This window comes from Nicotiana tomentosiformis, chromosome 2, assembly GCF_000390325.3.
Source record: "Nicotiana tomentosiformis chromosome 2, ASM39032v3, whole genome shotgun sequence".
NCBI classification, from domain to species: domain Eukaryota; kingdom Viridiplantae; phylum Streptophyta; class Magnoliopsida; order Solanales; family Solanaceae; genus Nicotiana; species Nicotiana tomentosiformis.
Window position 1 is genome coordinate 63,844,750 of NC_090813.1, and position 27,154 is coordinate 63,871,903.

At 35.3% G+C, this 27,154-nt stretch overlaps 1 protein-coding gene across 1 annotated transcript; it reads right to left on the minus strand.

The window, feature by feature from the left end:
- Positions 1-811: 811 nt before the first annotated feature.
- Positions 812-25,448, minus strand: LOC108942780 (probable LRR receptor-like serine/threonine-protein kinase At1g07650). The gene is made up of 47 exons (XM_009602052.3): positions 25,127-25,448; positions 24,870-25,047; positions 24,103-24,174; positions 23,946-24,014; positions 23,791-23,862; positions 23,635-23,706; positions 23,397-23,468; positions 23,230-23,298; positions 23,076-23,147; positions 22,896-22,967; positions 22,730-22,801; positions 22,201-22,269; positions 18,236-18,301; positions 17,724-17,789; positions 17,595-17,630; positions 17,465-17,505; positions 16,797-17,173; positions 16,524-16,719; positions 16,064-16,216; positions 15,528-15,646; positions 15,202-15,412; positions 14,752-14,989; positions 14,170-14,320; positions 13,609-13,960; positions 8,884-9,064; positions 7,677-7,748; positions 7,478-7,546; positions 7,316-7,387; positions 7,161-7,232; positions 7,010-7,081; positions 6,838-6,906; positions 6,684-6,755; positions 6,514-6,585; positions 6,329-6,400; positions 5,717-5,785; positions 5,348-5,413; positions 4,944-5,006; positions 4,814-4,849; positions 4,684-4,724; positions 4,106-4,488; positions 3,838-4,033; positions 3,510-3,644; positions 3,164-3,282; positions 2,826-3,036; positions 2,439-2,676; positions 1,685-1,835; positions 812-1,598 (listed from the first exon to the last, which is right to left on the minus strand). Exons 1-47 carry the CDS (start codon positions 25,227-25,229, stop codon positions 1,248-1,250), a joined length of 5,880 nt encoding a protein of 1,959 aa, XP_009600347.2. The 5' UTR covers positions 25,230-25,448; the 3' UTR covers positions 812-1,247.
- Between the last annotated feature and the right edge of the window lie 1,706 nt (positions 25,449-27,154).

Consider the following 27,154-nt stretch of genomic DNA (forward strand, 5'->3'; position numbering starts at 1 on the left):
CGGCGGCTAACATGCATTTAATGCCATTAAGACTTGACTGACGAGACGTTTAGTTTATTTGCCGTTTCTGTCACGGGATATCAAAGTAAGAATCGGAAGCTCATGTCGTTTCTCGTTGTCTACTCTCCGAAAAACGAGAGGACTATCTGTATACGGTCGTAATCGAGCTCGCCTACGACATGATATGTCAGGTTCGGAATATGGCAATAAATGACTGAAGATCGGCCTCAAGTCCCACCGGGCTAGACCCCGGGGTTGGAACGCTTGCCTTCGAGAATATCGAGGCCGTGATCCCAGAATCGATCACAGCCCCGAAAGAGCTCGAAGAAACATTGTTAGCATAACAGAAGACCGAAATATCTGTGACCGGTCAGATATTACTGCGGGAATCTCAATGAGGAACTGGCAATCGGAAAATCAAGAGATTTTTTACCTTTTATAGAATTGTACCTAAAGTAGTACTCCTCTACTATATAAAGGGGTTCTGATAATTCATTTAGAACATTGTGACATGCATTCCAAAGCAATACATTATTATTTCTCTCTTTAAGCTCTTATTCTTCTGTGTCTTGATACCGATCGAAGTGCATTCGGCTCGAGGGTGGCTAACCTTCCAAGGCTGAGACTGTTCAATTCGTGTGATTTGCATTTACTTTATTATTATTTATTTCAATTGCAATCTAATTTATCATTTTGTGTCAAGTTAATCCACGTATTCTTAAAACCACTTATAAATTTAATTGTTATCGGAAGGGTAAACCGTATCCATACATCATGAGATATCATTTGCTTGGAATGGCATCCTCCAAAGTAGCATATGATAAGTCTTTGAAATTAGTAATGATACCATTTCTTCAAATTGTATGAATGTTTCATTTTAGACCTCTTTTACATTCTCATATGCTATATTATTGCAAATAAAAGGTGCACCTTTTAATGTTCTGGTATATGCTATTACAAGTATTTGAACATCACCTTCTATCAGTAAGGAAACGACAACCCCACATATATAGTGCCTGGGGCAGATCCCTGGGGCAGATCTACACTTAATTTACCGATCCGGCAGAACCAATAGCTTTGGTATAGACTATACACCTTGTATTCGTGTTAAGAAATTATCCAGAACCAAGAGAGCAAAAAGGGTTGTGGTACAGAACTCATAACCTTAAAATTATGGATCCGCTTTTGTTAGTAGTCCTAACAAAATCTGCTACCCTTTTTTTCACAATCTTGATCTGACTGCGAATTTAAGATGATGAAGAGGAAGAGCAATCTCTTCCGGTAATATTGGATGACTGTGTAAGGGGTTGACTTTGGCTCGAGCTGAACTTCTCGCCATACTTGTCTCTTAACCCTTGAAAGTTGAGATGATCATCATAATCATCATAGAATCTTGATTCCATGTTGAACTCAGGAAGGTCAAGTTGATTTTCAAGAATGCTAACTACTGCAGACATAGTTGGCCTAAGTGCTGGAGACGGATTGGTACATAGCAAAGCTACGTTTATCATCCTTAGAGCCTCATCCTGCTTCAAATCTGAACCCAATGTTTCATCTACTAATTCCACCAATTTTCCTTGCCTTTGTAGAACAAGGGCCTGAATATTGGAATTGAATAAAATGCAAGATACTAGTTCAATAGTGTGCAACTTAGGAATTAATATCAGGGATTATGATTCCTTACCCAATCTAGAAGGCAGACAAATTTCTCATTGGGGCGATATGTCATAATGCTCTTCCCAGCAGCAATCTCTAACGCAACAACTCCAAAGCTGTAGACATCTGCTTTGTAGGTCAAGTATCCCCATAGTGCATATTCAGGTGCCATATATCCTCTGCAGACCGGAGTGACAACTTTAAATTTGTGCATTGGGACTATTTGGCAATAGACATATAAATGTTCAAACCCTGATCAAAGTGGTATCAACTTCGTGCTTGATATTTCATAATGTCAAGAATGATAGATTGGAACGAAATACAAGTCAACAATCATTGGCAGAAACTTTAAGTTTGAAGATGATACATAGGCCAGTAACCATTTCTATCCCTAAAAATTGAAGCAATGCAATCAGCACCAGAAATATGACCAAGCGTCCGAATGAGCCTTCTTTAAGGGTAGCCAGGCCATTATATCTTAGTCCTTGTAACTTCACCACAGTTTCTTGGTTAAGAATACATACAATAACTATGGCAAGTTGCCTTGTATAAGATATCCGAAATGCAAGAAAGAGCGAATGTAAGGATTCTAGAGATCTTAAATGTATATATGTTGCATGGATGAGAACAACATATAGACCTACATCAATAATTATCATTGCAGAAAATTATGAGTTATGACATGTAGAATTAACCGCAGTGTGACCATTCCAATAGATATATTTCTTACTCGAAGAACACAAGAACGTAAACATGAATGAGAGACTTGTCAGAAAACTCACATGGTTCCAGCAACTCTAGTGCTGATATGTGTGTTATCCTCATCGTCAAGTTTGGCCAGACCAAAGTCAGAAATCTTCGGGTTTAGCTTCTTGTCGAGAAGAACATTCGTTGCTTTGATGTCCCTATGAACAATTTTTAATGACGATTCTTCGTGTAGGAAAGCTAAGCCTTTTGCTATCCCAATGCAGATCTTTTGCCTGGTTGGCCAATCTATATTGAGCCGATGCTCTTCTGGACCTGCATTTTGATGTGAACTAAATATCTATATTGACTTCTCATTCTGAACTCTTTCCTTAATTACAAAAGAGCAATATTTGTTCTTGTTCATTTTAGCTTATGTTCTGTTTGACGTGAAACTAAAACAATGAACAAGGATATTAGATTACCAAATAAAGCACGGGCAAGGCTATTGTTCTCCAAGTACTCATACACCAGTAGCAGTTGATTTCCCTCAGCACAACATCCGTATAGTTTGACGAGATTTGGGTGCTGTAAGCCAGAGATCATACCTATCTCATTTACAAACTCACGGTTCCCTTGCTTTGATTTGGATGAAAGCTGCTTAACAGCAATAACTTTACCATCCAATAGTGTACCCTGTTCATTAATATAAAAGGAAAAAATAAAATGTAATGGAGGTTGTCTATACGTAGTATCCACGTCTAGATGCTGTAGCTAAGCCGAAAAAATTAGAAAGCTTGTGAGAGCTCAGGTTGAGATTAACCTTGTAGACAGAACCAAAACCACCTTCCCCGATCTTATTTGCAGCATCAAAATTGTCTGTGGCAGCTTTGATTTGTCTGATGGTAAATACACCAGTCAGTAGATCTAATCCTCTTAATTCTGTACATTTAAAGAAAAAGAGAACATTTAAAAGGTGTAATGCTTCCATATAATGTGGAAAATATGTAATATCAAATGCATATTTCCATAATGTTTCTTGTTTTCAAAATCCCTAAGTTTCATTAGGATTAGATTTTTTCAGGAAATCATGGAGAGCAAACCATATGCAAGTTCTATGTATTTAAAACATAAGACATTGAAATAGGACTGCTCGGCTGTAGCATCACCTGCTTCCTTTGATATCCTGTTTCTGCTTCTCCTCCATGAAACAAACAATATCGCGAAAATGAGAATTAACGAGGCCGTCACTGCTCCAGCTATGATGTGAACTATCTTTTTGTGATTAGCAGAGGGCTTGCTATCTATGATATTGAAAAGAAGGAGAGCAAGAGTGTAAAGTCCACTAGCATTTGTTTGTATGCAATCTTAAAGTGAATGAGGAAAAATATGAAGTCATTTGTTTAAGCTCTCTGACAATAATTAACAACATCTGGAAACGTTAAAGCTTGTTTGTGAAAGAGAAAGAAGTGAACCAAAGGGCAATAGTAGTGTTACTAGATTCAAAAGAGATGGCAGAAATTAAAGGGCCATAGCTTCCTCTTCTAGGGACAGCTGTTGTTCCTTTCCCAGCATACAGAAAGCGCACTTCCAGAATGCCATCTTCTACAACTGCATTGAACTTTCTTATCAAAGCTTTATCAACTTCTCCAGCTAAACTTCTAATATCAAAATCTCTGAGCTTCCTCTCGCCCTGCATCCACTTAAATTATTAAGTAAACTGCACCTAAACCTTGGCGTACTACTCAGATGAATGTTAATTGACCTGAATGTAGATATCAAACATCCGTTTTCCAAGACTTCGGAAAGATCGGTTATCTCTTATAACAATCTCTGCAAAGTGCAGTGTCACAGTGTAGTTTCCATTTGCTAAACAACGTCCATAGTAAGTTAGAGATAAAGCTGAGAGCCGAGCTGTCGTATACAGATCAGCGTCATCTCCCTTAATGGCAGATACATTAGTCGCTTTGTAGTAATTGCTGGCTTCAGCATAGTTGGTTCCCCAGAAGTATCCAGTATTGCTGGCTCCCCAGCTCTCTTTCCAGTAAAAGAATTTTGCAGCACCTGCTGAATTTTCATCTGCTTCATAAGTGGTGTCCCCTATTGTCACACTCTCACCACCACAATTTATGTGCACTGAGTCCCAATCTGCATATAATTAAAACACATGAAGTAAATCTGCCTCTGCAAAACATAGCAGACACAAAGAGAACTGACATTATCAAGTGTTCTGTTTCTCCATTATCAACAGAAATTGATAAAGTACTGTGATCTGAAACTTCTGAAAACAGAATCTTAGATTGAGAGAATTTAAATCTTAGTCTTGTAGAAGGATAAACTTACTCTTTGAACAAGGATTACTTGACAAGCATTTCCCGAGTTCTCTGAATCAAGTTGGAAGGAGGGTCAGTTGAAAATTCTCTAAGAAAATGATTATGCATCCAGTCTCCTATAAGACAAGTTAAAGACTTACGACTTTTTTGTTGCGTTATAGCTTCTGAACAAGTTTCTGCCAAGAAGGAAATGTCTCTTAGAAATAACAACAGCTGGTGCGCGAATAATAAAAATGAGCAGGAAGAAGGCATAAAGTTCGTGGATCATACAGGTTTTCCGTACAAGTAGTTGGCACAGAACTCTCATTGAAGTTGTTGTAAGATAGGTCTGCCCTGGAAATACGGTTTTCTAACATAATTAGTGTTTGTGTTCTCCCAGTACTATAAAAGTAATAAAAGGAGATGGAATATTTTTGTTTCTGATTGCAGGATGCAAATGTCAGTTTTACTACCAATACCAATACAGAATTATAAATGGTGCAAAACAGAATCAGCAAGTTAGTGTTGATTAAAAAGAAATTCTGTAAGGAATACTGTGTGCATGCAACATTGACATTTATGACTGACTATATGCTTATGGAATCTAAAGTTCTTGAGATAAAGAGAATCTCGCATTCTCATAGGCATGAGTAGATTTATAAGTAAAACCATGTTATCACAAGTAATAAACTTACGGTTTGGAATTTCTACTTCTGATCCAATCTTCAATTGGCCCAGTAAGTTTATTGCTTGTCAGGTACCTTGCAAAGCAAAATCTTTAATTCTACTGGAGATATCAATTCGAACAAGGAGCTTAATAAATAAATGAATCAAGCTCTGAACAACCAATAAAATGTCATACAATGGAAATTTCTTTGGCGATAAACGTGTTTGAAGCCTCAGCACCTTGGCCATTCATGTATCAGGTTTAAATTTTATCATATATATTTCAATGGGAAAAAAAAAGTTGGATTTGTTGAGAATATAAGGCCAACGCGCAGGCATGCAAGCTGAAAGAAGAATTTTGAGTATGACAAGTTTCATCCCTATGTTATGTCACTTACAAGAGCTCCAGCTTTTTCAGGACATCCAGATTCGGGATCGGTCCTTCAAGCCTGTTGAAGCTTAGATCTCTGCAGCAAAAAAAAAACATAGTCAAGCCGAAACAATACTTTACCAACTTGACACCTATAGCTTAAGTGCATAACCATGAGATGGAAGCTTAAATGCTAACAAAAAAAATTTCCTTTGGTCTCTTAGACTAAACGAAAGATAATAAATCCTCGAAAGCATAACGTAGTAGAAACCATGCATAAACTCTTTCAATCAAATGCTGGAGTTACTCTAGAAGTGCTGTTTCATCTCTTCATTCTTTTTCCTAAGTTCTTTTATTTCCATTTTCCTCTTGGAGAGAAGTTCTCCTCTATATGGTCTTCATTAAAGAACTACCAAATGTTAACAATTAAGTAAGACTCAATTTGAATAGACCCTCCTGTCCTGTCTCCTGGCCTAAAAAGTAAACAGAAATTGTAAAAGCGAAACAATAAAAGAGGAAGGATTGCATAATTGGCATGCATGATTTCTGTAAAATACAGGAGCGTATGGAAGGGAGAAAGAAAAGGATATAAAAAAAAGGAAAAAATTAAAATCAGAGTGAAGTTGGGCGGCAGACTTACAGAATTTGTAATTGAGGCATTTTAGCTAAGTAAGAAGGAATCTTCCCAGATATATTGCAGTTCCTTAACATCCTGCAATCACAAATTAGCTTCAGAAAAGGAAATAAAAAATGCTTTCTATCAACTAGGGAATTAAACTAGTCGAACCATTAATGCTTAAATTCAAATTTCAAGAGATTACTCACAATCTACTTAGGCCTGTCATGTTCTCAAGCGGTGGAAATTCTGAAGCACTTCCCGTCAAGTCACTGATTATTCTGTAAAGTCATCTTATTAAGATTAAATTCTAACCAAATAAAAACAAAAACCATAATAAGCAACTAAAGAAAGTATGCAGCATAGAAAAACAACTCACAATTCAGACATTCCGGTCAAGACAGAAATGCTTTGAGATACAGGTCCTTCAAAACCAGAAGCTTGAATCTCTCTGTTAACCAAGCATAAAGTTTGATCCAACTAAAATATATGTAGAAATACAAACGTTTAACAACTAGTGTAAAAATGCTTACAATTTCTGTAGGTTTTTAAAACTCTCAAAGCTAGGAAGTTTTCCAGTAAAGTTGTTACCGCTCAACCTACTGCATTGGTGCCAAAAATGAAAAACAATTGAGAACTTAGACAAACAGGAATAGAATAAGACCTAGAGAAAATTATTTCAAAAGTATATTCTGAGGTACTCACAGTTCTAATAAGTTTGTGAGTTTATTGAGTTCCACTGGCAACTTACCTGTGAGATTATTAAAACTAAGAGTGCTGCACAAAGCAACTAACTTGTCAAATTGTTGTAAAAACACAAATTTCATCTAAAGAAGGATTGTTCAGAAGGCCTTACAGATTCTGCAAATTAACCATGTTTCCGAGTTCTTTTGGAATAGTTCCATTAAACATGTTATTTTCCAAACTCCTGAAAGTTTTGAACTCCAATTCAATGAATGTTAAATCAAAAAATAAAGACTACTTATCATTGTGAGTGTCAAGAGGACATACATATATAGTAGTGCAGTCATGTTTTCCAAGTATTTTGGAATTGGTCCAGAGAGTTGATTCACCAGAACAGACCTGAAACCCATTTATTCTTGATAGTTTAAATTAAAGGAACCCTTGTTGTGTTATGCCTAAAGTATTAAGTGCAATTCAGGTACAGCTCACATATATTCCACTTTGGTAGATGCCCATTCAGGGGGAATAGTACCACTCAAATAATTGCGAGCGAGATCACTGCAGGTCAGACATCGACAATACAATTTCTCAGGCAAAGGATAATCATTTTCATAATTGTTCCAGATAAAACTATTTGGCAACACTCCAACAAGTTTTGCAAACATAGATTCAAGTCAGTTAACAGTACATTTTCTTGAGATAAGGTAACTTCACCAGGGAGGGAGGGAGAACACCTGCAAGATCTTGCCCTTTGAGTAATCTGTTAACATTATAAGAAAAGTTATCAAAACTATAAAACAGATATTAGTAAAAAAGCCTGTTTGCTTTTCGTAATACAGAAGCAGTGATTGTTTAGTAGTTCAAAAGGTTCATTTCCCCATGTAGTAAGCAAACTGTTCCCAGAAAAATTGATTCCAAACAAATAGGCCCCTATATCTTTCTTTTTAGACAAAAAGAAAGTCAGTTCTTAGTCAACCACATCTTTTATCTTGTCAATTTTAATCTACACTTTTAAAAACCAAGCTTCTTCCTCTTTCTTCTTCTTCCCTGGCTTCCTTTTCCACATTTTCTTGAGGGCCTATCGAACCTCACCAGGTAGGGGTAGGGGTAAGGGTAGGGGTGGTAAACGGGCGGGCGGATCGGATATGGGTTGGGTCGAAAACACGTTATGCAAAAAACGGATAAATAATCCGATCCGACCCATATTTAATACGAATTTGGGTTAACCGGCGGATAATATGAATATCTATATGAATATCTATATTATCTGTGGCTTCTTGAATAAGCACTTTTGGGAGAATTTCTAGTCACTCCAGCTTTATAAATTTAAAATTTAAACTCATTAGTTATCTATTTTCTAAATGGATAATATGGTTCTTATCCATATTTGACCCATTTTTAAATAGTTCATTATCCAACTTATTTTTTTAGTGGATAATATGAGTGGATAACTGTTTTATTTTAACTATTTTGCCACCTCTAGGTAGGGGTAAGGTCAGAGTACAGACCCCACTTGTGTGATTATACTCGTTATGTTATTGGTTGTTGTTGTACATTTAGAAACCAGGCCCTAGGTGTTATTGTTCTATTGTCTTTTTTTCATCTTCTTGAGCCAATGGTCTATCGAAAAAAATATCTCTAGCCCTCCAAAGTAGGGATAAGGTTTGAAGACACAGTACACTCCTCAAACCCTACTATTGGAATTACACTGAGTTGTGTTAGAAACCGGGCCCTAGACTTATACTGAGACAATCAGCACATCCCTCAACCAATGTGTAACAACTTACCAGGAATTGAAGGTGATTCTGGAGTAACGTTTTCCGGCCGACCAAAAGCACTTAAAGTGAAGAAACTGAAGGCAGATAACTAAAAAGAGGCAGAGGAAGAAGGCTCACATGCTTTCTACATGACAGAAACCATTATTGGGGATAGAGCAATTGCAGGTCACATTATTTTGATACGTTGACGTATTGTCAGTTGGCGTGTTCCAATTTGTGTTACCAACATCACAAGGATTCGCATCAAAATCCCAGCCTTTTTTTCCCAACTGTTCCGCTATTTCTTTAAGAGCATTCTCTGCAAAATCATAAAAGTTGTATACAGTTTTGTTTTTATTTAAAAAGCAATCATAATAACATATAGAAGCTCCAATAAAAGAAAATGAGACCTTACTTTCTTGTTGAGGAAGAAGGCGACTGTATGTTAGGACTAAGCTGAAGGTGATCATAAGTAGCAAAATACTGAAAGGTGACGCCCACATCTTCTCTAACATGCAAAAGTGGAAGTGAATATTGTATTACTGAACAGTTACCTGATTTCTTCATATATATAGAGGAATGAGATATATACATATACTAGGAGTGCCATATTATTGGGGGGGAACGGAGAAAGAAGGAATGACAATTCACACTATGACGTTTTGACTGACATGCTTGACAATGATTTTACTACATAATGCATGCATTCATGAGTAACAGTTGGATGTCCCAATCAAGATTTGAGGCAGGGCCGGCCTAATGAACAAGCAACTAAAGCACTTTCTTAGGGCCCCCAAAAATTTTCTAACATATTTGACCATTTTTTTTAACAATATTAAGTATTTGAAAAAAAAATACTAAGTTTCAGGCCGTTGGAGAACAATTGGAAAAGTAATATATTTTTGGGATACATGTCTTATTTACGTGTGAATATTCTAGAATCTTGCCTCATTTATGCACCATCATTATAAAAAATCGATTCTAAACAAATTATTAATAATTTCGCATCTCAAAAAGTTAGAAAAATAAATTTCAAATAAAATTATGAGTTTTCTTCTGCAACAAAAATCTTAGGGCCCCTCATTTAAGTTTGGCTTTAGGCCACAAATATCATTGAGCCGCCCCTTATTTGAGGGGATGACTAAGCCTGTTTGGACATAAGAAATTTTTCCATTTTTTCTAAAAAAAAATTACCTTTTTTCGAAATCAGCGTTTGTTCATAAAACTTTCAATTTTCACTTGAAAATGCATTTTGAAAATTTTCGAAAATTTGAAAAACTCCAAAAAACTGTTTTTCAAAATTTTCACTCAAATCATTCACAAAACTTCAAAAACAACCCAAAATTATATTCATGTCCAAACACAACTCTAAATTTCAAATAACATTTTCACTTATTTTAGAATTTTACGATTCTTATGTCCAAACGCTTTCGTCTTCCAACTAATAGTCTTTAAATCAAAATCACTCCTTTTTTGACTTTTTATTGTTTTTGACCGGCTAAATGACCGACAAATAGAGAGGCAAAAACGTCCTCGCAAGAGTATCAGCTGGAAGCTTTTCCAGTTTTAATATCATCAACCGCTCCTAAATGTACTCACTCCGTTCACTTTTTGCTTGTTATATTTTGTTTTTTTAGAGTCGTATAATTTTCGAATATTAAATTTTAATTTTAAATATTAAGAAAATCTAATACAATTTAATTTCAAAAATTAATCAAATTGACTCCCTCGGACAAACATAATAAGATAAAGTAAAAGTGAACTGAGGAAATACTAGTTAAGAGCCGAAAACTGAAATCTAGATTTAGATTTATCTTCTTCCAACTAAAATCCAGATTTAGATATATAATTCAACAGACATGACAGCTCGCATTCCTAAGAGTAGCTGATTAAAGAAATTCTTAAGTAATATATTCCTCTATTTTATACTACTATAATATTGTTGCATGTCTAGGGGAATGAGCCAATCAACTTAATATACGCTACAAAAAGTAGCTTACATTACTACTGAATATTACTCTATAGAGTTACAATAACTATAGAATAATCAAAGTCCAAAACGTTTCTTACGAATCATAATTGTGTGATTAGAGCATCTTGAACTTATGAAATTGAAGTGAGGAGTAAACTTCCAGTACGTGCTCGTGTGAGAACATTTTTTTCCTACTTATTTGCCGGTCAATTTGCTAGGAATCTTGATTGGAGATGGTTGAAAATCTAAGCTAGGTAATGGAAAATAGAAAAATAAAACTAGAGTGTCACTCAGTTTTGGCTAAAGATTCGATGTACCAAGAAAGAACAAAACACATTTGGAGATTATTTATGTCTATTTTTGTATAATAATACGAGAGATAATAATCATGATGCCATAATGACTTCCAATTGACAAATTAAAGCATTGTTAGGATTTAATTGGTTTTGGTGATTTCTAAAGAACTTTTTTTAAGATGGTGTAAATCTACTATACTAATTAATTCAGGTTAAGAAATCGATTGTTTGAAAACATGGAATGAACGACCTTCAGAAAATATGTTACCTTAATTTTTTGACTTCAAAAAATTAAAAAACCACTTGGTGGATAAGAAAACGACCTTTTGAAAATATGTTACCTTAATTTTTGAATAATTAACCCAAATAATCGAACACCTAATCTCTTAAACTAAAATTAACCGGTAGACATATAATATACCGGCTAGAAAAAAAATTTGGTCGACTATTTATGTAACAATCCCGTTCAAAAAATTAAAAAACCACTTGGTGAATAAGAAAAAAGTGGACTTAACTTTGATCATCTAGAGAAATAAAGACATGTTCGCTAATCCTTTTTCTGGTGAAAAGGTAAAGTGGCCTCCGTTATTTTATCAAATCTCACTGGATCTTGATCCCAACAAAATATATAGAAGTAACGAATATTATTTAAACATCAACTCTTATTTTGTATATGTTAACGATCTCAGCAAGAAATCTGAGTAAACAAAAAGGGGTTGGAAATACTGTAAAAAAGACTGACTCACGATATCGAGTTGAGTCAAATTATATCGTTGAGTTAAAGGAGACGAAGATTTCATTATCCTTTTGCAGGTCGCCAATTTTGAAAGATGGTATGGATATAAATGCTAATCATATAATTCCTATACTAATAAATAAATAAAAAGGACTGAAGGAGACACTCTTCTGATAAGTTGGGTCCTAAGAAAGATAGATAATGTATATAGTACCTTAGCATTAAAAGTCTAGTGAATTTTTGGATCCAATGGGACATAAGACGTGTGCAACCGTTGGAATAACTTGTTCTTTGAAGACAAGAAGAGCAAAATTCAACATGACATAAATCGGACATCGTTTAAGCTAGGATGGATGGTTAAGATATTTGTAGTAATAAAAAGATTCTCTTCGTTATAGACAAAGATTTATAACATGTTTAGCCAAGTTTTTTCAATCTTAAAAGTATTTTTTTTTTTTAAAGTTGAAGACGAAGCTTTTGAAAAAAAAAATGTTTTTGAGGAGAAGCAGAAATAATTTTGGAGAAGCAGAAAAAAATAGTTTCTTTTCAAAAGTACTTTTTTGAAAAGCACTTTTGAGAAAAATATACTTAGAAACAGTTTTTAAAAATTTGGTCAAACACTAATTGCTGCTCATAAGTGTTTTTCAAATTAACTAGCCAAACACAAACTGTAAAAAGATTATGTTCAATAATATTTATTATATACTAGTACTAGTAGTTTCTAACCATGTAAATTTCATTTCAAAATTTAAGAAACTAATCTCCAAGTTCATATTAAAAAATAAGACTCGACAAACTATTTAAATTGATGTCCGAATTCGCACTGAAATTAAATTAAAATTTACATAGTATGCTCATTCTTTGGGGAAAAAAAAGAAAAGTTGCTAAAAACAAGTTGAAAAGAGAAAACAAGAGTAAACTTCTCTCCTATTTTTCTCTTTTGCCTTTCTTTTCGTTCCAACAAGCATGCACCCCCCCCCCCCCCAACCACCACCACCACCACCACCCACCCCAAACCGGCTATATCATGTCCTATCCTTAATCGACAAGAACACCAGTCGTTGTTAACTCACCTGGTTGGATGCATCCAATTCCAATATGAAAATTATATAACTTTATTAGTAATTCTCCGACATGTTAAATCAGGTGTATACGTAGTCCACGTTAACGCACCTCTTTCCAAGTAAATGTCTATTTTTTTCTTTAAAGGTATGCTAATATAATACTCACTTCTTATCTTATAATTAAAAGTTGTTCAAACTTTTAACATCATCAAGAGGTTATATGAAGTTTCTCTTTTAATCTGACAGTTCCCAAGGAGCAAATAGTGTACAACTATTTATTCGCTTCGAATTTTTATAAGATCAAAGATTTCGATTCACGTGCTTCATCAATAATATTGAACAGTGCGGAGCCAGAATTTTCATCAAGGGGTGTCAAAATATAAATAATTAGATATATCAAAAAATCAAGGGGAGTCAACGTATAGTAAATATACATAAAATTAAAAAAAAATATCTAGCAATATAGTATAATTTTTCGGCGAAGGGGTGTCGCTTGACACCCCTTAGTTCAATGTGGCTCCGCCATTGATATTGAACTAGCCAAAAAAATTCAATTTGAAACAAAAGTGGCAAGAAGATAAAAAACAAAATGATAAAAACTCATTATTGAAGTAAGGTTTCAATTAAACAAAAATAATGACAGAAGCTTAACAGGCTATGAACATATATTTACTCTCACAATGGAAAGTAACATTTAAAAAATATAATGTGGTAGGATCAATATCTCTTTCTTCATCGTTTTTCCCCTTCTCTAATACAACATTGAGCAGAAAGAAAGACTCTAGAATTTAGAGGTAGATGTAGAAGTGAAGGTAGAAGAAGAGAGTTCAGTATCTTTCGTGTTAGTTGAACGAAAGAGAGATTGGTTTTCACTAGAGTTTACTTGCATCTCATCATATTTATCTCTTAATCCTTGAAAATTAAATTCATCATCGTAGGCGCTTGAATCTATGTTAGATTCATTAACGTCTAAACGACCTTCAAGCATTTTCACTACTGTAGACATGTTTGGCCTTAGTGCTGGAGATGGATTAGTGCATAATAAGGCCACCTTAATCATCCTCAATGCCTCCTTTTTGTTGTAATTGGAACCTAATCTTGGGTCCACTAGCTCCAAAAACTTTCCTTTTCTTTGTAGAACCAGGGCCTGAAAATAAGCACAATGATGGAATTGCAATATTTTGAGAAAAATGCTTATAGGTCTATGCTTCTTCTGAAATACTACCACGTCTACTTGATCGAATACAGCACATTAGTTTATACCAATATGAAGTTTTTATCAAGAAAACCGGCACATGCTTTAGAAGTTTAACTATTCATAAAACTGATATCAAAAGAAGCTCTCTGGTTTCTTACCCAATCAAGAAGACAGACATAATTCTCATCGGGATTATATTTCATGTTGTTCTTCCCAGCGACGAGTTCTAATACAACCACCCCAAAACTGTACAAATCTGCTTTATGTGTTAAATAACCCCAGAGTGCATATTCAGGGGCCATATAACCTCTGCAAAACAAGGTAACAAAGTTAATACTCATGCAAGATTGACTTTCAGGAACTTCCTTAAATGCATAAACTAGGTAACAACGGACAGCAGAACTATTTGTTACACCTATTGTAAAACTGATTATCATAGTCTGACTTACATGATTTTAAAGAGAACAATGATGTGACATCTACTATTTTATTATAGTTGGAATTACAAAAGACGAGTGGCTTTGAAAAAAAATGTGAAATGATAGATAACCTTTTAAATCTGTTTAACTCTTGGGATCAGTAAAGGTGCTAGACATAGCCTTTTGGAATTATATAACAAGGAGTACAGATTCATTCAGGAAACACTGAGTAACTTTGACATGACGTAATATGGGAAGGATGACACTCCAAAAGGAGAAGAAAAAAATTGATTAATCAATGAGAGTAGTTTAGAAGCTCACATTGTCCCAGCAACCCTGGTGGTGATATGGGTTTTCTCCTCGTCATGAAGTTTGGCCAGACCAAAGTCTGAGATCTTTGCATTTAGGTCTTTGTCAAGGAGTACATTGGTTCCTTTGATGTCTCTATGAACGATCTTTAGAGGTGATTCTTCATGTAGGTAAAACAAGCCTTTAGCTATGCCAACACAGATCTTTTGCCTAGTTGGCCAGTCCAGTTTCGGTGGACATTCTTCAGGACCTGCAATTTACTGTAAATTTGAAACTAGGCACATATTCATACACAAAGACACACATATATGTATGTACATATGCACGCAGATGAACATATAAACTTGAGAATTATTCCAGTTATATTATTGAGGGAGAATGGGATCATTATTTTTCTTTCATTTTTTGGCTTAGTGTTTTTTTGACTTGTACCTTACATTATCCATGAAGAATAGCACTTACCAAACAAAACATGGGAAAGGCAATTATTCTCCATGTACTCATAAACTAGTAAAAGTTGGTTCCGCTCAACACAACATCCGTAGAGTCGGACGAGATTTGGGTGACGTAAACCAGACATCATGCCTATTTCATTGACAAATTCACGGTTCCCTTGTCTTGACTTGGATGAAAGCTGCTTGACAGCAATTATAGTACCATCGGCTAGTGTACCCTGAGCATTAACCAAAAATGGATGAAGTTCATAGATGATTTGAGATATAATCAATTAGGAATTCCAAAGGGAGGGGTAAGAAGGAAGAATTATGAGATTTCTTAGACATATTCACCTTGTAGACAGATCCAAATCCACCTTCACCAAGCTTATTTGCAGCATCAAAATTACTTGTGGCGGCTTTAATTTGTCTGAAAGTAAATATACCAGTTTGCAGATCTAGTCCTCTTAATTCTACACAACAGTAAAAAAAAAAAAAGTTTAGGATCTTAGTTTTCTACAAGATAAATAAAGAAAATTTTACTTTGAAAAGCATCCAATAGATTATGGAAAGTTTGCAGCTTCAAACCCATAACTATCACCTTTGTCTTCCCACCCTTACTGGTGAAAGCATGAATTTGGATAGCATATGGACATATACGTTTAATGTGGTGGGAAGTCTTCCCTATATGTTGTGGTTTCCCTAGAAAATGATGATTAAACCTAGTATCCACATGGCATAATCATTCACATGCAATTCAATTTGCAAAAACCACTCCAGTTGTCACTTTATTTTGCAATAACACCAAGAATCACCCAGAATGCAACAGACAAAAGTTTTAAGTACATTCTATTTGTCGGGCATCGACAAAAGTTGAGGTCTAGAATCACCTTGTTCCATCAATGTCCCGTTTCTTCTTTTCCTCCACGCAACAAAGAGAATCATCAGAATGAGAGCTAATGAAGACATCACTGCTCCAACTACAATTAGAATCTTCTTTTTCCGATTAGAAGAGTTCTCCGGTGTAGGAGGGGGCTTGAAATCTACATTACACAACAAAAATTTCAAGAATATTAGACGCCCTGGCATTTAATTGTATGCTGGAAATCAGAGATATTATGCATAAGTTATTCAACGAGAGAATATCTAATTTATATCCTCTTGAGCTTCAACTATATAATCAAGAGTAGTCTTGTAATCTGTTTCCAACTCTGAAAAGGTCTTGGTTTTTACATAAGATGCATGCGGTGTTAGTTTGTAAAAAGACTTAATCTCGCTATGTGACAGAAAAGAAGAGAATAAGAGAAAATATGTTACACGTAAGAAATAAAAGTGAAGACAGAGCATTACTAGCTTCCAGAGAGATGGCAGATACTAAAGGACCATAGTTTCCTCTAGTTGGGATTGATGTAGTTCCTTTCCCAGCATACTGAAAGCGAACGTCTAAAGTTTTATCTTTTACAGTTACATTAAACTTTTCTTTCAAGGCTTTATCAACTCCTCCGGCTACTCTTTCAATATCAAAATCTTTAAGCTTCAATTCGTCCTGTACCCAGTTAAACTAAGTCAGCTGCAGCTAATTGGATATTTTACTATATCTAATTCTCTGACATGTTGGTTCACCTGTATGTATACATCAAATATCCGTCTTCCAAGACTTTGGAAAGATCGGTTGTCTCGGTAAACTATTTCTGCGAAATGAAGTGTCAAAGTGTAGCTTCCATTTGCTAAGCAACGTGCAAAGTAAGTCAAAGATAAAGGGGAGAGGTGAGCTGTCATGTAAAGTTGAGATTCGTCTCCCGTGATAGCAGATACATTATCTGCTTTGTAGTCATTCAATGATATGACACGATCCCAGAAGTGTCCTGTACTGCTGGATCCCCAATTCCCTTTCCAGTAAACAAATTTTGCAGCACCTGCCGAGTCTTCATCTGCTTCAAAAGTAGTGTTTCCAATAGTTACTCTTCCTCCACCACAATTTATGTGCAGTGAGTACTGGTCTGCAGTATTCAAAGCAGAGAAAGGTTACTGGAGATGATGAATATATTTCAGAAATATGAGACAATGATAAAACTGTTTTGATCTTGTAGATTGTCGAGAAAACTGTCTGGTGCTTCAATTTTTTCCATGATCTATATAGTTTGCAAAAGGAACCAAATTGTGCCTTCCTACTTCATTCTATCGATTATCAAAAAGAATCTGGTGCACTATTGCACAATGGAACAATGTCAAACAAAAGAGTTTAAATGGAGAGGAAAGAAATCAAAGCTCTGCAAACAGTGAGTTCTCACCCTCTGAACATGGATTCATTGACAAGCACTTTCCCTGTTCTCTGAAGTCGTTGAAAGAGGTGTCAGAGAGGATAAGTCCCTTTCAAGAGAATATTAGTCCTAATCATTTTATTTAACATTCAACACTTACACAAAATTCCCGCCCTTAAAGCTTCTGAATAAGTTTCTGATAAGAAAAGAAAACCAAACATGGAATCATCTGAACCGTATATATATAAAAGATAACGGGAGAAAAGCATAAGAAACACAAGGATCGTACAGGTTGTCCCGACAAGTAGATGGTTCAGAGCTCTCATCAAACTTATTGTAGGAAAGGTCTATCACGCTGCATACAAAGTATCTACCATGGTTATAAGTTTATCAAGTATTTTCAAACTAATGAGAGGGAAGAAAAGAGCTTGTGCCTTCACTTAGAGAAAACAGCTTTAAATGCAATTAAATTAATGACAATCAGCAAGTTCTCAATATCCTTATCTCAATATCTTTATTTATTACCCATCCAACTCATTTTCACAAAGCTACCATTCTTCCTCACAAAAAACTTACACAGACAAGACTCAGTAATTCATGTTCCGGACAAGAGAACTGTGAACGACTTTTTAATCTGATTCTCTATGCGAGCAACCACATTTAGTTGTGACATTTAATGCTGCCTTCTCTATCTATCACCCTGTTATATAATCCTACCCTAATGCTATACATGTCCTTTTTTAAATTGAGATCAGAAGAATGACCAGTGTAAATGATAAGGCAAGACAGAATTGAACTTACTATCTGGTATCTCGACTTTTAAGCCACTCTGGAATTTGCCCAACAAAAGCATTGCCGGTCAGATACCTAGCAAGCAGCAAATATTTGATTTAATTAGGAGATCACAAATTTGAAATGCAATATCTGCACTACATGTTCAAGAATATGATAAGAAATTATCAAATTCGAAATCGCTTCTTGCATCACCATCTATCAGCTACCCACCAAAATGGAAAGTGATTTCCAACCAAAATGAAGACAAATTTTTGTGTGCAGCTCATGGGAGAATATTACTGAGTTATAAACAAACCATCTAACATCAAAATCTCAAAAATTTGTGGGCAAAAAATAAGAAATTTCATGTAAAGGCATTTGAATTTGAACTCTTGGCATCCTTGCCTTCTAAGACTGTTTTGTTCGCATTTTCTGAGAAAGACTCATAACATCTGTTCAGTTGTTAAATTAGTTACGCGGGTTGAGTAGCTCTTTCCAGAATTCATTTTTCCTTATGTATCACATTCGAGTTTGTAGCCAGTTGGCGCATTGTTGGCGTCATATGAGATCTTGGTCAGTGTTTGAGGTGGCTTATTGCCTGTGTAGCTTATACTGAGTGAGACGAGACTTTAGGACCTGAAATCAGTGCAATCAGATTTATATAAGGTATATTAAAGAATAAATATCACTATTCAGCTCATAATGAGGTAATGGTCCTTGTCAGGAGGAGAAGCTCCATGATTTGTTAATTCGGCAAGTAGTTATGAGTTTCTACGCATCCCTTTCGTCGTGGCAGTATTTCGAGTATCGGAGCAGGGCTTATATGTGTTATGGGGTGTATTATGGGCTACATATTCGTGAAAATTTAAAGTTATCGGGGTCAGAGGATGTTACTATGGGCAACCGACTTATGTAGTGCATGGGGCGATTTCAGCACAGGTGCACAATCATGTTTTGGTACAGTGCATGGTGTTGATACGGTGTTCGTGTGTTAAAATAAGGTATTGTAAAGAAATTCGGAGGTTGAAATTGGTTCTAAGGCTTATTGATTAAATAAAAAAGGAGGACCTTCCGTCCGGCTTGAGATGAGGTGCCAAACTGGGATGGTGATGGCACGGGTAGGTGTACCAGGTGTTAAACAGTAATTTTGTACAACTCCGGAACAGTTCTTAGCACGTTCGAGGACGAACATATGTTTAAGTAGGAGAGAATGTAACGACCCGACCGGTCGACTTGAGCCCTAGCGCGTCATTCAGAGGTTTGAGGCCTTGAGTAGCTTCATTTCAGGTGTTATGACTTGTACGTGTGGTCTGAATTAAATTTCGGGAAGTTCGGAGTTGATTTGGAAAGAAAATTTTAAATTTGGAAGCTTTAAGTTGGAAGAGTTGACCAAACTTTGACTTTTGAGTAAATGACCCCAGAATAGAGTTTTGATGATTCCAATAGCTCCGTATGGTGATTTTGGACTTAGGAGCGTGTTCGGAAAATTATTTGGAAGTCCGTAGTTAAATTAGGCTTGAAATGGCTAAAATAAAAATTTAAGTTGGAAGTTTGACCGGAGAGTTGATTTTTTGATATCGGGGTCGGAATACGATTCTGAAAATTGAAATAACTCTATTATGTCATTTATGACTCGTGTGCAAAATTTGAGGTCAATCGGACTTGAATTGCAAGGTTTCGGCATCGAATGTAGAATGTTCCGACGTCGTTTCTTCGAGAATAAGTGGTATCACATTAAGCAAATGAGCTCCAAATTCGAATTTTATTGAAGCTTTAGACCCGTATTGAAATTTCGGAGCCATAGCAAAAAGAATCGTCGAATTCGGACATCATATGAGAGAGTTATGCCCATTTCTGTGTCGGAAACGATTTTCCGTCGGCGCCAGCGCCCAAGGTAGCGTGGGGCGCTAGCCCTGGCGCTGGAAATTTTTGGGATACTGGAAATGGCGCCACAGGCAGCGCCTGCCTGTGGCGCTCGAAAACGTCAGAGGCTCTACAAACGGGTTTTTTGGCCATTTTTGACCTAAAAATAGTTGGGGAGCTCGGTTTGGGCGATTTTCAGAGGCAAACTTCAAAAATTGGACTGGGGTAAGTGATCTTAACTTGACTTGGTCCGTTATTCATGAATCTAACATTATTTCCAGCACTTATTTCATGATTTAGGGGATTAGAATAGAAATTTTCCAAAAATTGATTTGAGGGTTTGAAGGCCGAATCGGAGTCGGAATTTAGTATTTTTTGTATGGTTGGACTCGTGGTTGAATGGGCATTCATATTTTGTAACTTTTGTCGGGTCCGAGACGTGGGCCCCACCGTTGATTTTTGAGTTAATTTCGGATATATTTGTGAGATTTAGCATTTTCATATGGAATTGATTCCTATACCTCGTGTTGATTGTATCGAATTATTTTGACTAAGATTCGAGGCGTTTGGAGGCCGAATCGCGAGGAAAAGGCTTATTGGATTAAAGAATTGCTCGGATTGAGGTAAGTAACAATTCTAAATTTGGTCCCGAGGGTATGAAACCCCGGATTCTGTGATATGTGATTGGTTTTGAGGTGACGCACATGCTAGGTGACGGGCGTGTGGGCGTGCACCGTAGGAATTGTGACTTGGTCAATTCCATGGATCTGTATTGTTGAATAAATTGTTGCTACCCGTACATTTTTTCACGTATTAGGGAAATTGAACTATAAATCATGTTTAAACCATGTGTTGACACTGTTGGGACCCACAGAGGTCGTGTACATGTTGAATTATCAGTTAAATTACTATTTTGTACTCAGTCACGGTTTTACTTGCATATTAAATCTCAGTCTCACTTATTCATTATTGATACATCATATCATTGTTGTTGGGCTGCTTATCATGATTTCTGAGAGCCCGAGAAACTGGAGAGATTGATGACTGAGTGAGGCCGAGGGCCTGATTGTGAGGATAATTATTGGATCGGGTTGCACGCCGCAGTAGGTCATATTGGCTTTATATACTTTATTATTATGTGGATCGGGGCTGCCCGCCTGCAGCAGGCCTTATAGGATTTATTATAGCACGTGAGTTGTCCGTGCAGCACGTGAGTTGTCCATGCAGATTATAGCGCTTGGGCTGAAGGAGCCCCTCCGGAGTCTGTACACACCCCCAGTGAGCGCAGGTACCTACTGAGTGCGAGTGCCTAGTGATGAGTGACTATGAGGAATGAGTGACTGTGAGGTTGGAGTGAATGGGAGGACTGAGTGACTATTACTCTGAGAGGATGCATTGATTTCATTATTTTCTGCATTTCAGTTGTCATATATCACTATTTTGGAAATTTCGGAAAAACATTATTTTCTGTTTCGGTTAAACTTGATATGAAATTTCGGTGAAATCTTAAATGTTGAACTTGAGAGCATGCCTACTCTTTTATATTGGAAAGTACTGTATTTGGATTTAGTTGAGAAGCCCGTCACTATTTTCAGTTCTTTATTTATTATTGTTACTTACTGAGTTGGTTGTACTCATACTACACCCTGCACTTCGTGTGCAGATCCAGGTGATCCCAGACATAGTGGGTGTTGATTCTTTCGCACGGTTGATTTTCCGGAGATTCAGAGGTAGCTGCCGTATTTCGAAGACCTTGTGTCTTCTTTCCTATCTCTTGTTTACTGTATTTGGTCTTAGACTATTATAGACCGTGTTTTCTAGGCTTGTAATGTATAGACTCTCATGTACTCAGTGACACCAGGTTTTGGGAATGTTTGTATCGGAATTTGCTAGATTTTTGGTATTGTATTAAACATTATGTTTTGAAACTTAAAGGAAATCGTGGGTTATTGATGTTGTCGGCTTGCCTAGTACTGAGATAGGCGCCATCACGACAGGTTAGGATTTTGGGTCGTGACAATAGGATGGACCATCAACACTCACATAGTAAGACTAGTATAATGAAATAGAGATGCAAAACAAACATTTCCACATATAGTTATAGGAATCTTCGTATCATTCTGACTTACGTGGCCTCCAAGTTAGTCAGGCTTTCGATATTTGCAATCCCTCCTTCAAGCTTGTTAAAACTCAGATCTCTGCAATAAAAAATAAACAGAGTCAAACCCAAAAGAATGCTCAATCCCATATGGCTGAACAAACTATAGCACAATTGTTAAAAGCTTAATTAAGCTTAGATAAAGGATAGAGAAAATGGATAGTTCAAAAGACAGGTTTGTAGAGAACTCTATAATCTCCTTTTCTTATTTTACCTTCTTTCTCTTTTCAAGAAGATCATTTTATTTCAAGAAAGCGAGGTATGTTGTTTGCATTTCAAGATTCAACAACCCTCATTCCTCTCCTATTCAAAAAGAGAAGAGGCTTGTAGAAGGAAAAGAAGAAAACAAGAAAGCCATGAAGGGAATCAGACATGCACAAATTTCATGCTTTGAGTGGATTATCCACAGCTTGAATAACAGGAAAAGGAAAAAAAAAATGAGATCATTTAGGAAAACATTTAAAATAAATTCAAAAATACATTGAAAGTAGTGGAATTACAAAAACCGTAATTCGCTCATATCAGCTACAAAATCAGGAATCATCCCGTCTATATTACAGCTTCTCAAAACCCTGCAGTCAAAACTTAGTTTCAGAAAAATGACGTTCCTTGATAAAGGATGTGTATGAAACTCCACCCATAGTTCCCAAATTATTAGGTACTTACAATTTAGTCATGCCTGCCATGTTTCTAAGTGGTGGAAATTCTGAAGTACCTCCCTTCAGGTCACTGATTCTTCTGTATATGCATCATCTGATTGTTAATTATCTTGGTTTCTACTTAGCCTAATCATAAGAACATTGGAAAAAGCAAAATAAAGTCTCCAGAAAAATGGCGTAAACTTACAGTTCAGTCAAACTGGTGAAATTAGAAACACTTGGTGGAATTGGTCCTTCAAATCCAGAACCTTGAATTTCTCTGTTAAAAGAGCATATACTACAAATAAATTTCTACTGGATTTTTCTAACTTGTACAAAAATTTACAAATGAAAATACTCACAACATCTGGAGATTTTTATAACTCTCAAAATTGGGCAGTTTCCCAACAAAGCTGTTACTGCTCATCCTACTGTATTGATGACAAAAGGGAAATGCAGGAATTCAACTTGACATATGTGGAAGAAGAATTAGAAATCTCATCCTAGATGCACATTCAAATGCACTCACAGTTCAATCAATTTCGTCAGATTATTCAGTTCCACTGGCCACTCTCCTGTGAAATTATTAGCACTGAGAACGCTGCACCAATCAAAGTTCATCAATTTTAGAATGAAATCCAGCTCACACTTGATCTGCTCTTTGAAGAAGCACACTATATTGTAAGAGCAATCACTCCGTCATTTAAATTGACGAAGCAACTGGAAGAGGTGTCCTTCCTAAGCAAGGATGAATTAAATTGACTTACAGATTCTGTAAATTGACCAGATTCCCTACTTCTGCTGGAAACGATCCATTAAACAAATTTGTTTCCAAACTCCTGAAAATTTATGAAGACTTCAGGAAATTTCAAGTATTCTTGTACAGTCAGTCCATATGAGAAAAGTGGACGTAGGGAACTTACATAACCGTAAGTGAGGTCATATTTCCTATGTACTCTGGGATTGGCCCAGCTAACCGATTAGTAGAAATAACCCTAGAAATTAAACATCCAATTCATGAGAGTATGGAATCAAAGGTATATATACATTTTAATGCCTAATGAATAAATTGCCTCACATGAATTCCAACTTGGTAGACGCCCATTCAGGGGGAATTGTACCACTTAAGAAGTTGCGGTTGAAATCACTGCAGAAAAGGTAAAACCATAATGATTTTAAAAATAAGTAAAATTTCAAACTGGTTTTCTAACAATTATTCTGGATACTCTCAGTACATTTTCTTCAGATACGGTAACTTCGCCAGAGATGCAGGGAGGACACCTGCAAGATCCTGTCCTTTGAGAAATCTGTTGACAATTACAGCAGCCACCGTCAGATTACCAGCTATTAGACATAAGCCTGTCTGGTTTAGATAAACTCGAGACTATCAGATAAATCTTTAAAGAATTAGTCATGTTCATCAATGTGATATTTGAATATCTAGATCAAACACATGGTATTCTAACAATAAACCTTAACTATAAACGCTATTACCTAATAGGAGTACCATTTAACAAATTTTATGTAATCGACATATCAACTAGATCAGCAGAAGTAATCCAAACTACTAAGGCCCTCAATTTCCTTTTCCCTGACTTATGATCTTTGAAGGAGGCAATTTTGAGGATTTTCTTTAACTAATATGGACATTTAAAAAAATGAATAAGCGTAGAAATTAGTGTTTGTTTATCAAATTGTCTCATTACTTCAACTTCAAACTTGAAACATGGAATTTGGAAGCTTGAAAAACAGGTTTTTTAGGAGTTTTCAAGTTTTTTAAGTTTACACACACAAAACTTCAATTGTGTTTTGATATCCAAACACACCTGCAACTTCCAAATATCCTTTTTCAACTTAATTTCAAATACAATATTTTTTTCAAAAATCAACCAACTCGTGTCCAAGTTCCCTTCACCAATTAACCATGAAAAACAGTACTAACAAAAAGAACATATTATTTAGGAAGCAAAAAAAACAAGAAGAGAGGAAAATGGAAACCTACATGCTTTGTACATGGCAAAGACCATCCGGGGAAGTGCAATTGCAGACAAGGGTATTGTTATACAGAGGCATATCATTCCTTTTCGGTGTGCTCCAATTTGAGTTCCCATCACAGGGGTTTTGCTTAAAATCCCAGTCCTTTTTCCCCAATTGAGTAGCTATTTCTTTAAGAGCTTCCACTGTAATCAAAATAATTGGTATCAACCTTTAATTTTTAACATACATTACTTTAAAAAGAAAAAGTTTAAATCTTTTTACCTTCATCTTTAGGAAGCTGACCACTTTGTGCTTCAATATTGCCTGCAGTAAAACAAAATACTATTGTATAGAAGATGAGAAATAAATTAGAGGATCTTAGCATGGTCTCTTAGACTTCAAGAACATGAGAAAATTAGAGTAATGGTGATTTTTTTTCTGAGAGAAAATGAAGGTGCTCTGAAAAATAAAAATGTAAAAAATTGCAGCCATTTATTGTATAGAAGATTATTTGTTACGTAATAGTTTTGTTCTGTGACGAAGACACCTTGGACCAAAGATCTTGTCTACATTTGTTGCATGAGTATGGGTCGCCATTTCAGAAAGGGAAATTTAAAAAGGGGAAAATGCAATTTCATTACTCCCTACTTTAAATAATAAGGTTTCACATGGAGGAAAGTGGGAAGTACAGTACAGCTAATTTAAAATTAATTGACGTTTTGGCACTAGTGGTTGATTAAATTTTAGCCTTGCTCTCTTGTCGTTTTCTTAGTTTTATATTAGGAAATCAGGGCTCTTTTAGTTCAATTTTGACAGAATCTAACAAATTTAATTAAACCTTAGAGATTATAAATTTATAATTCCTCATATCAAAGTTTCTAAACATTTTTACATTGGATCTGAGCTACTCAAACCAAGCTTTGTCTAAGGTTTTGGTTTGATGCTAAAGTTGTTTCTTACGAGATCAAAGTTTGAAAAAAAAGGATTATGTTTGGAAATTAATAGATATATAGAAGACTTTTGACATTTTTTAGGTTTTACACACCTTAAGAAAGATATTTAAATATTTTATTCATAATAGTATCTGGAAGTAGTACAGAGATATTTTGAAACAAAAAATGATAAATAATTTTTTATTTTTATGAAACATCAAATTTACGGCTAATTTGGAATGAAAAATAGTAAAGGATTCATCTTTGTAACAGTCTAAACATTTAACCTATTGGATTACTATTCCACTTATTATTACAAAGTCATAAAAATTTAAAGAAGTCGTTCTAAAACAAACTTAAAGGTTCACGTGGGAAACATAAGAATAGGAGTATATCTCTGTGAATTGCTATACAAACTATTGTCAGCAAACCAATCTGGATTGCCGAATATCTCAAAGGAATATTTCACTAAAATAAACATGGCAGCTGGGACTTATTTTTACATCTTTATAATATTAAAACTTAGTTAAATTGTTGACATTTAAATAAAATAAAAACAGTGGGGTAATTTACCAACCGAGAGGATCGTGTCTATTCATCTTTATAATCAACTTGATATCTTTCATCTCTCCTTGTTCTTACTTTTTTTAGTTGTTGTCTGAGTCACTTGATTGATTTGAATGTCTTTCTATGATTTTTTTCAAAATACTTTTAATACTATATTAAACGACTGAACGTGTCCTATCTTTACACTAGTTTTTACATCTATAGATATTATTTTTCAAATGATCCATCTGACTAGCCACACTCAATTTCACTAAAGACAATATTCATGAATAGATGAAGTAAAAAATGTTTTGGTACAAGGATTAACATTTTTAATCAATAGATTAGCGTGATTAATTTGCAAGAAATCACACTTTAAATAGTTGATTTTGTTTTAAATAAAATTTAGATTTTAAAAAACTATTTAAGACGAATGAACTGATCTCACTTACTCATGTTTACAGCTAACTTCACAATATATTACTTTTATAAGTTTATAGCAGAAGAGATAATAACAAGAGGTTATGAATACATGTATACTTGATATAAAAAAACACAAAGACATGAAGTAGACTTCTTTTCTTATTAAAATAAATTGGTGAACTGAATTTATTTCCCCACAAGTACATATTTATTATGAAAATTTTTAAGTATAATTTTTTTCATTTCTTTGGAGTTCTTTATTTTGAGGAAAAAACGAAAGAAGATGACGTAAGGCCTAAGTTAGTAAATAGTGTAGTAATGATTAGGAGATCTATCATTAAACACATACACGTAAATTAAAGTGTAATTTGAATTGTGACTTTTTGACTATCAGACTATCCCTGTGTTG

Coding starts and splice junctions, on each gene's coding strand:
- LOC108942780 (XM_009602052.3), bottom strand. CDS start 25,229: ATGCTAAGATCCTCTAATTTATTTCTCATCTTCTATACAATAGTATTT. Junction 6,586..6,683: donor TTGACCGGAATGTCTGAATT/GTGAGTTGTTTT, acceptor ATGACTTTACAG/AATAATCAGTGACTTGACGG. Junction 6,401..6,513: donor ATGACAGGCCTAAGTAGATT/GTGAGTAATCTC, acceptor TTGTGATTGCAG/GATGTTAAGGAACTGCAATA.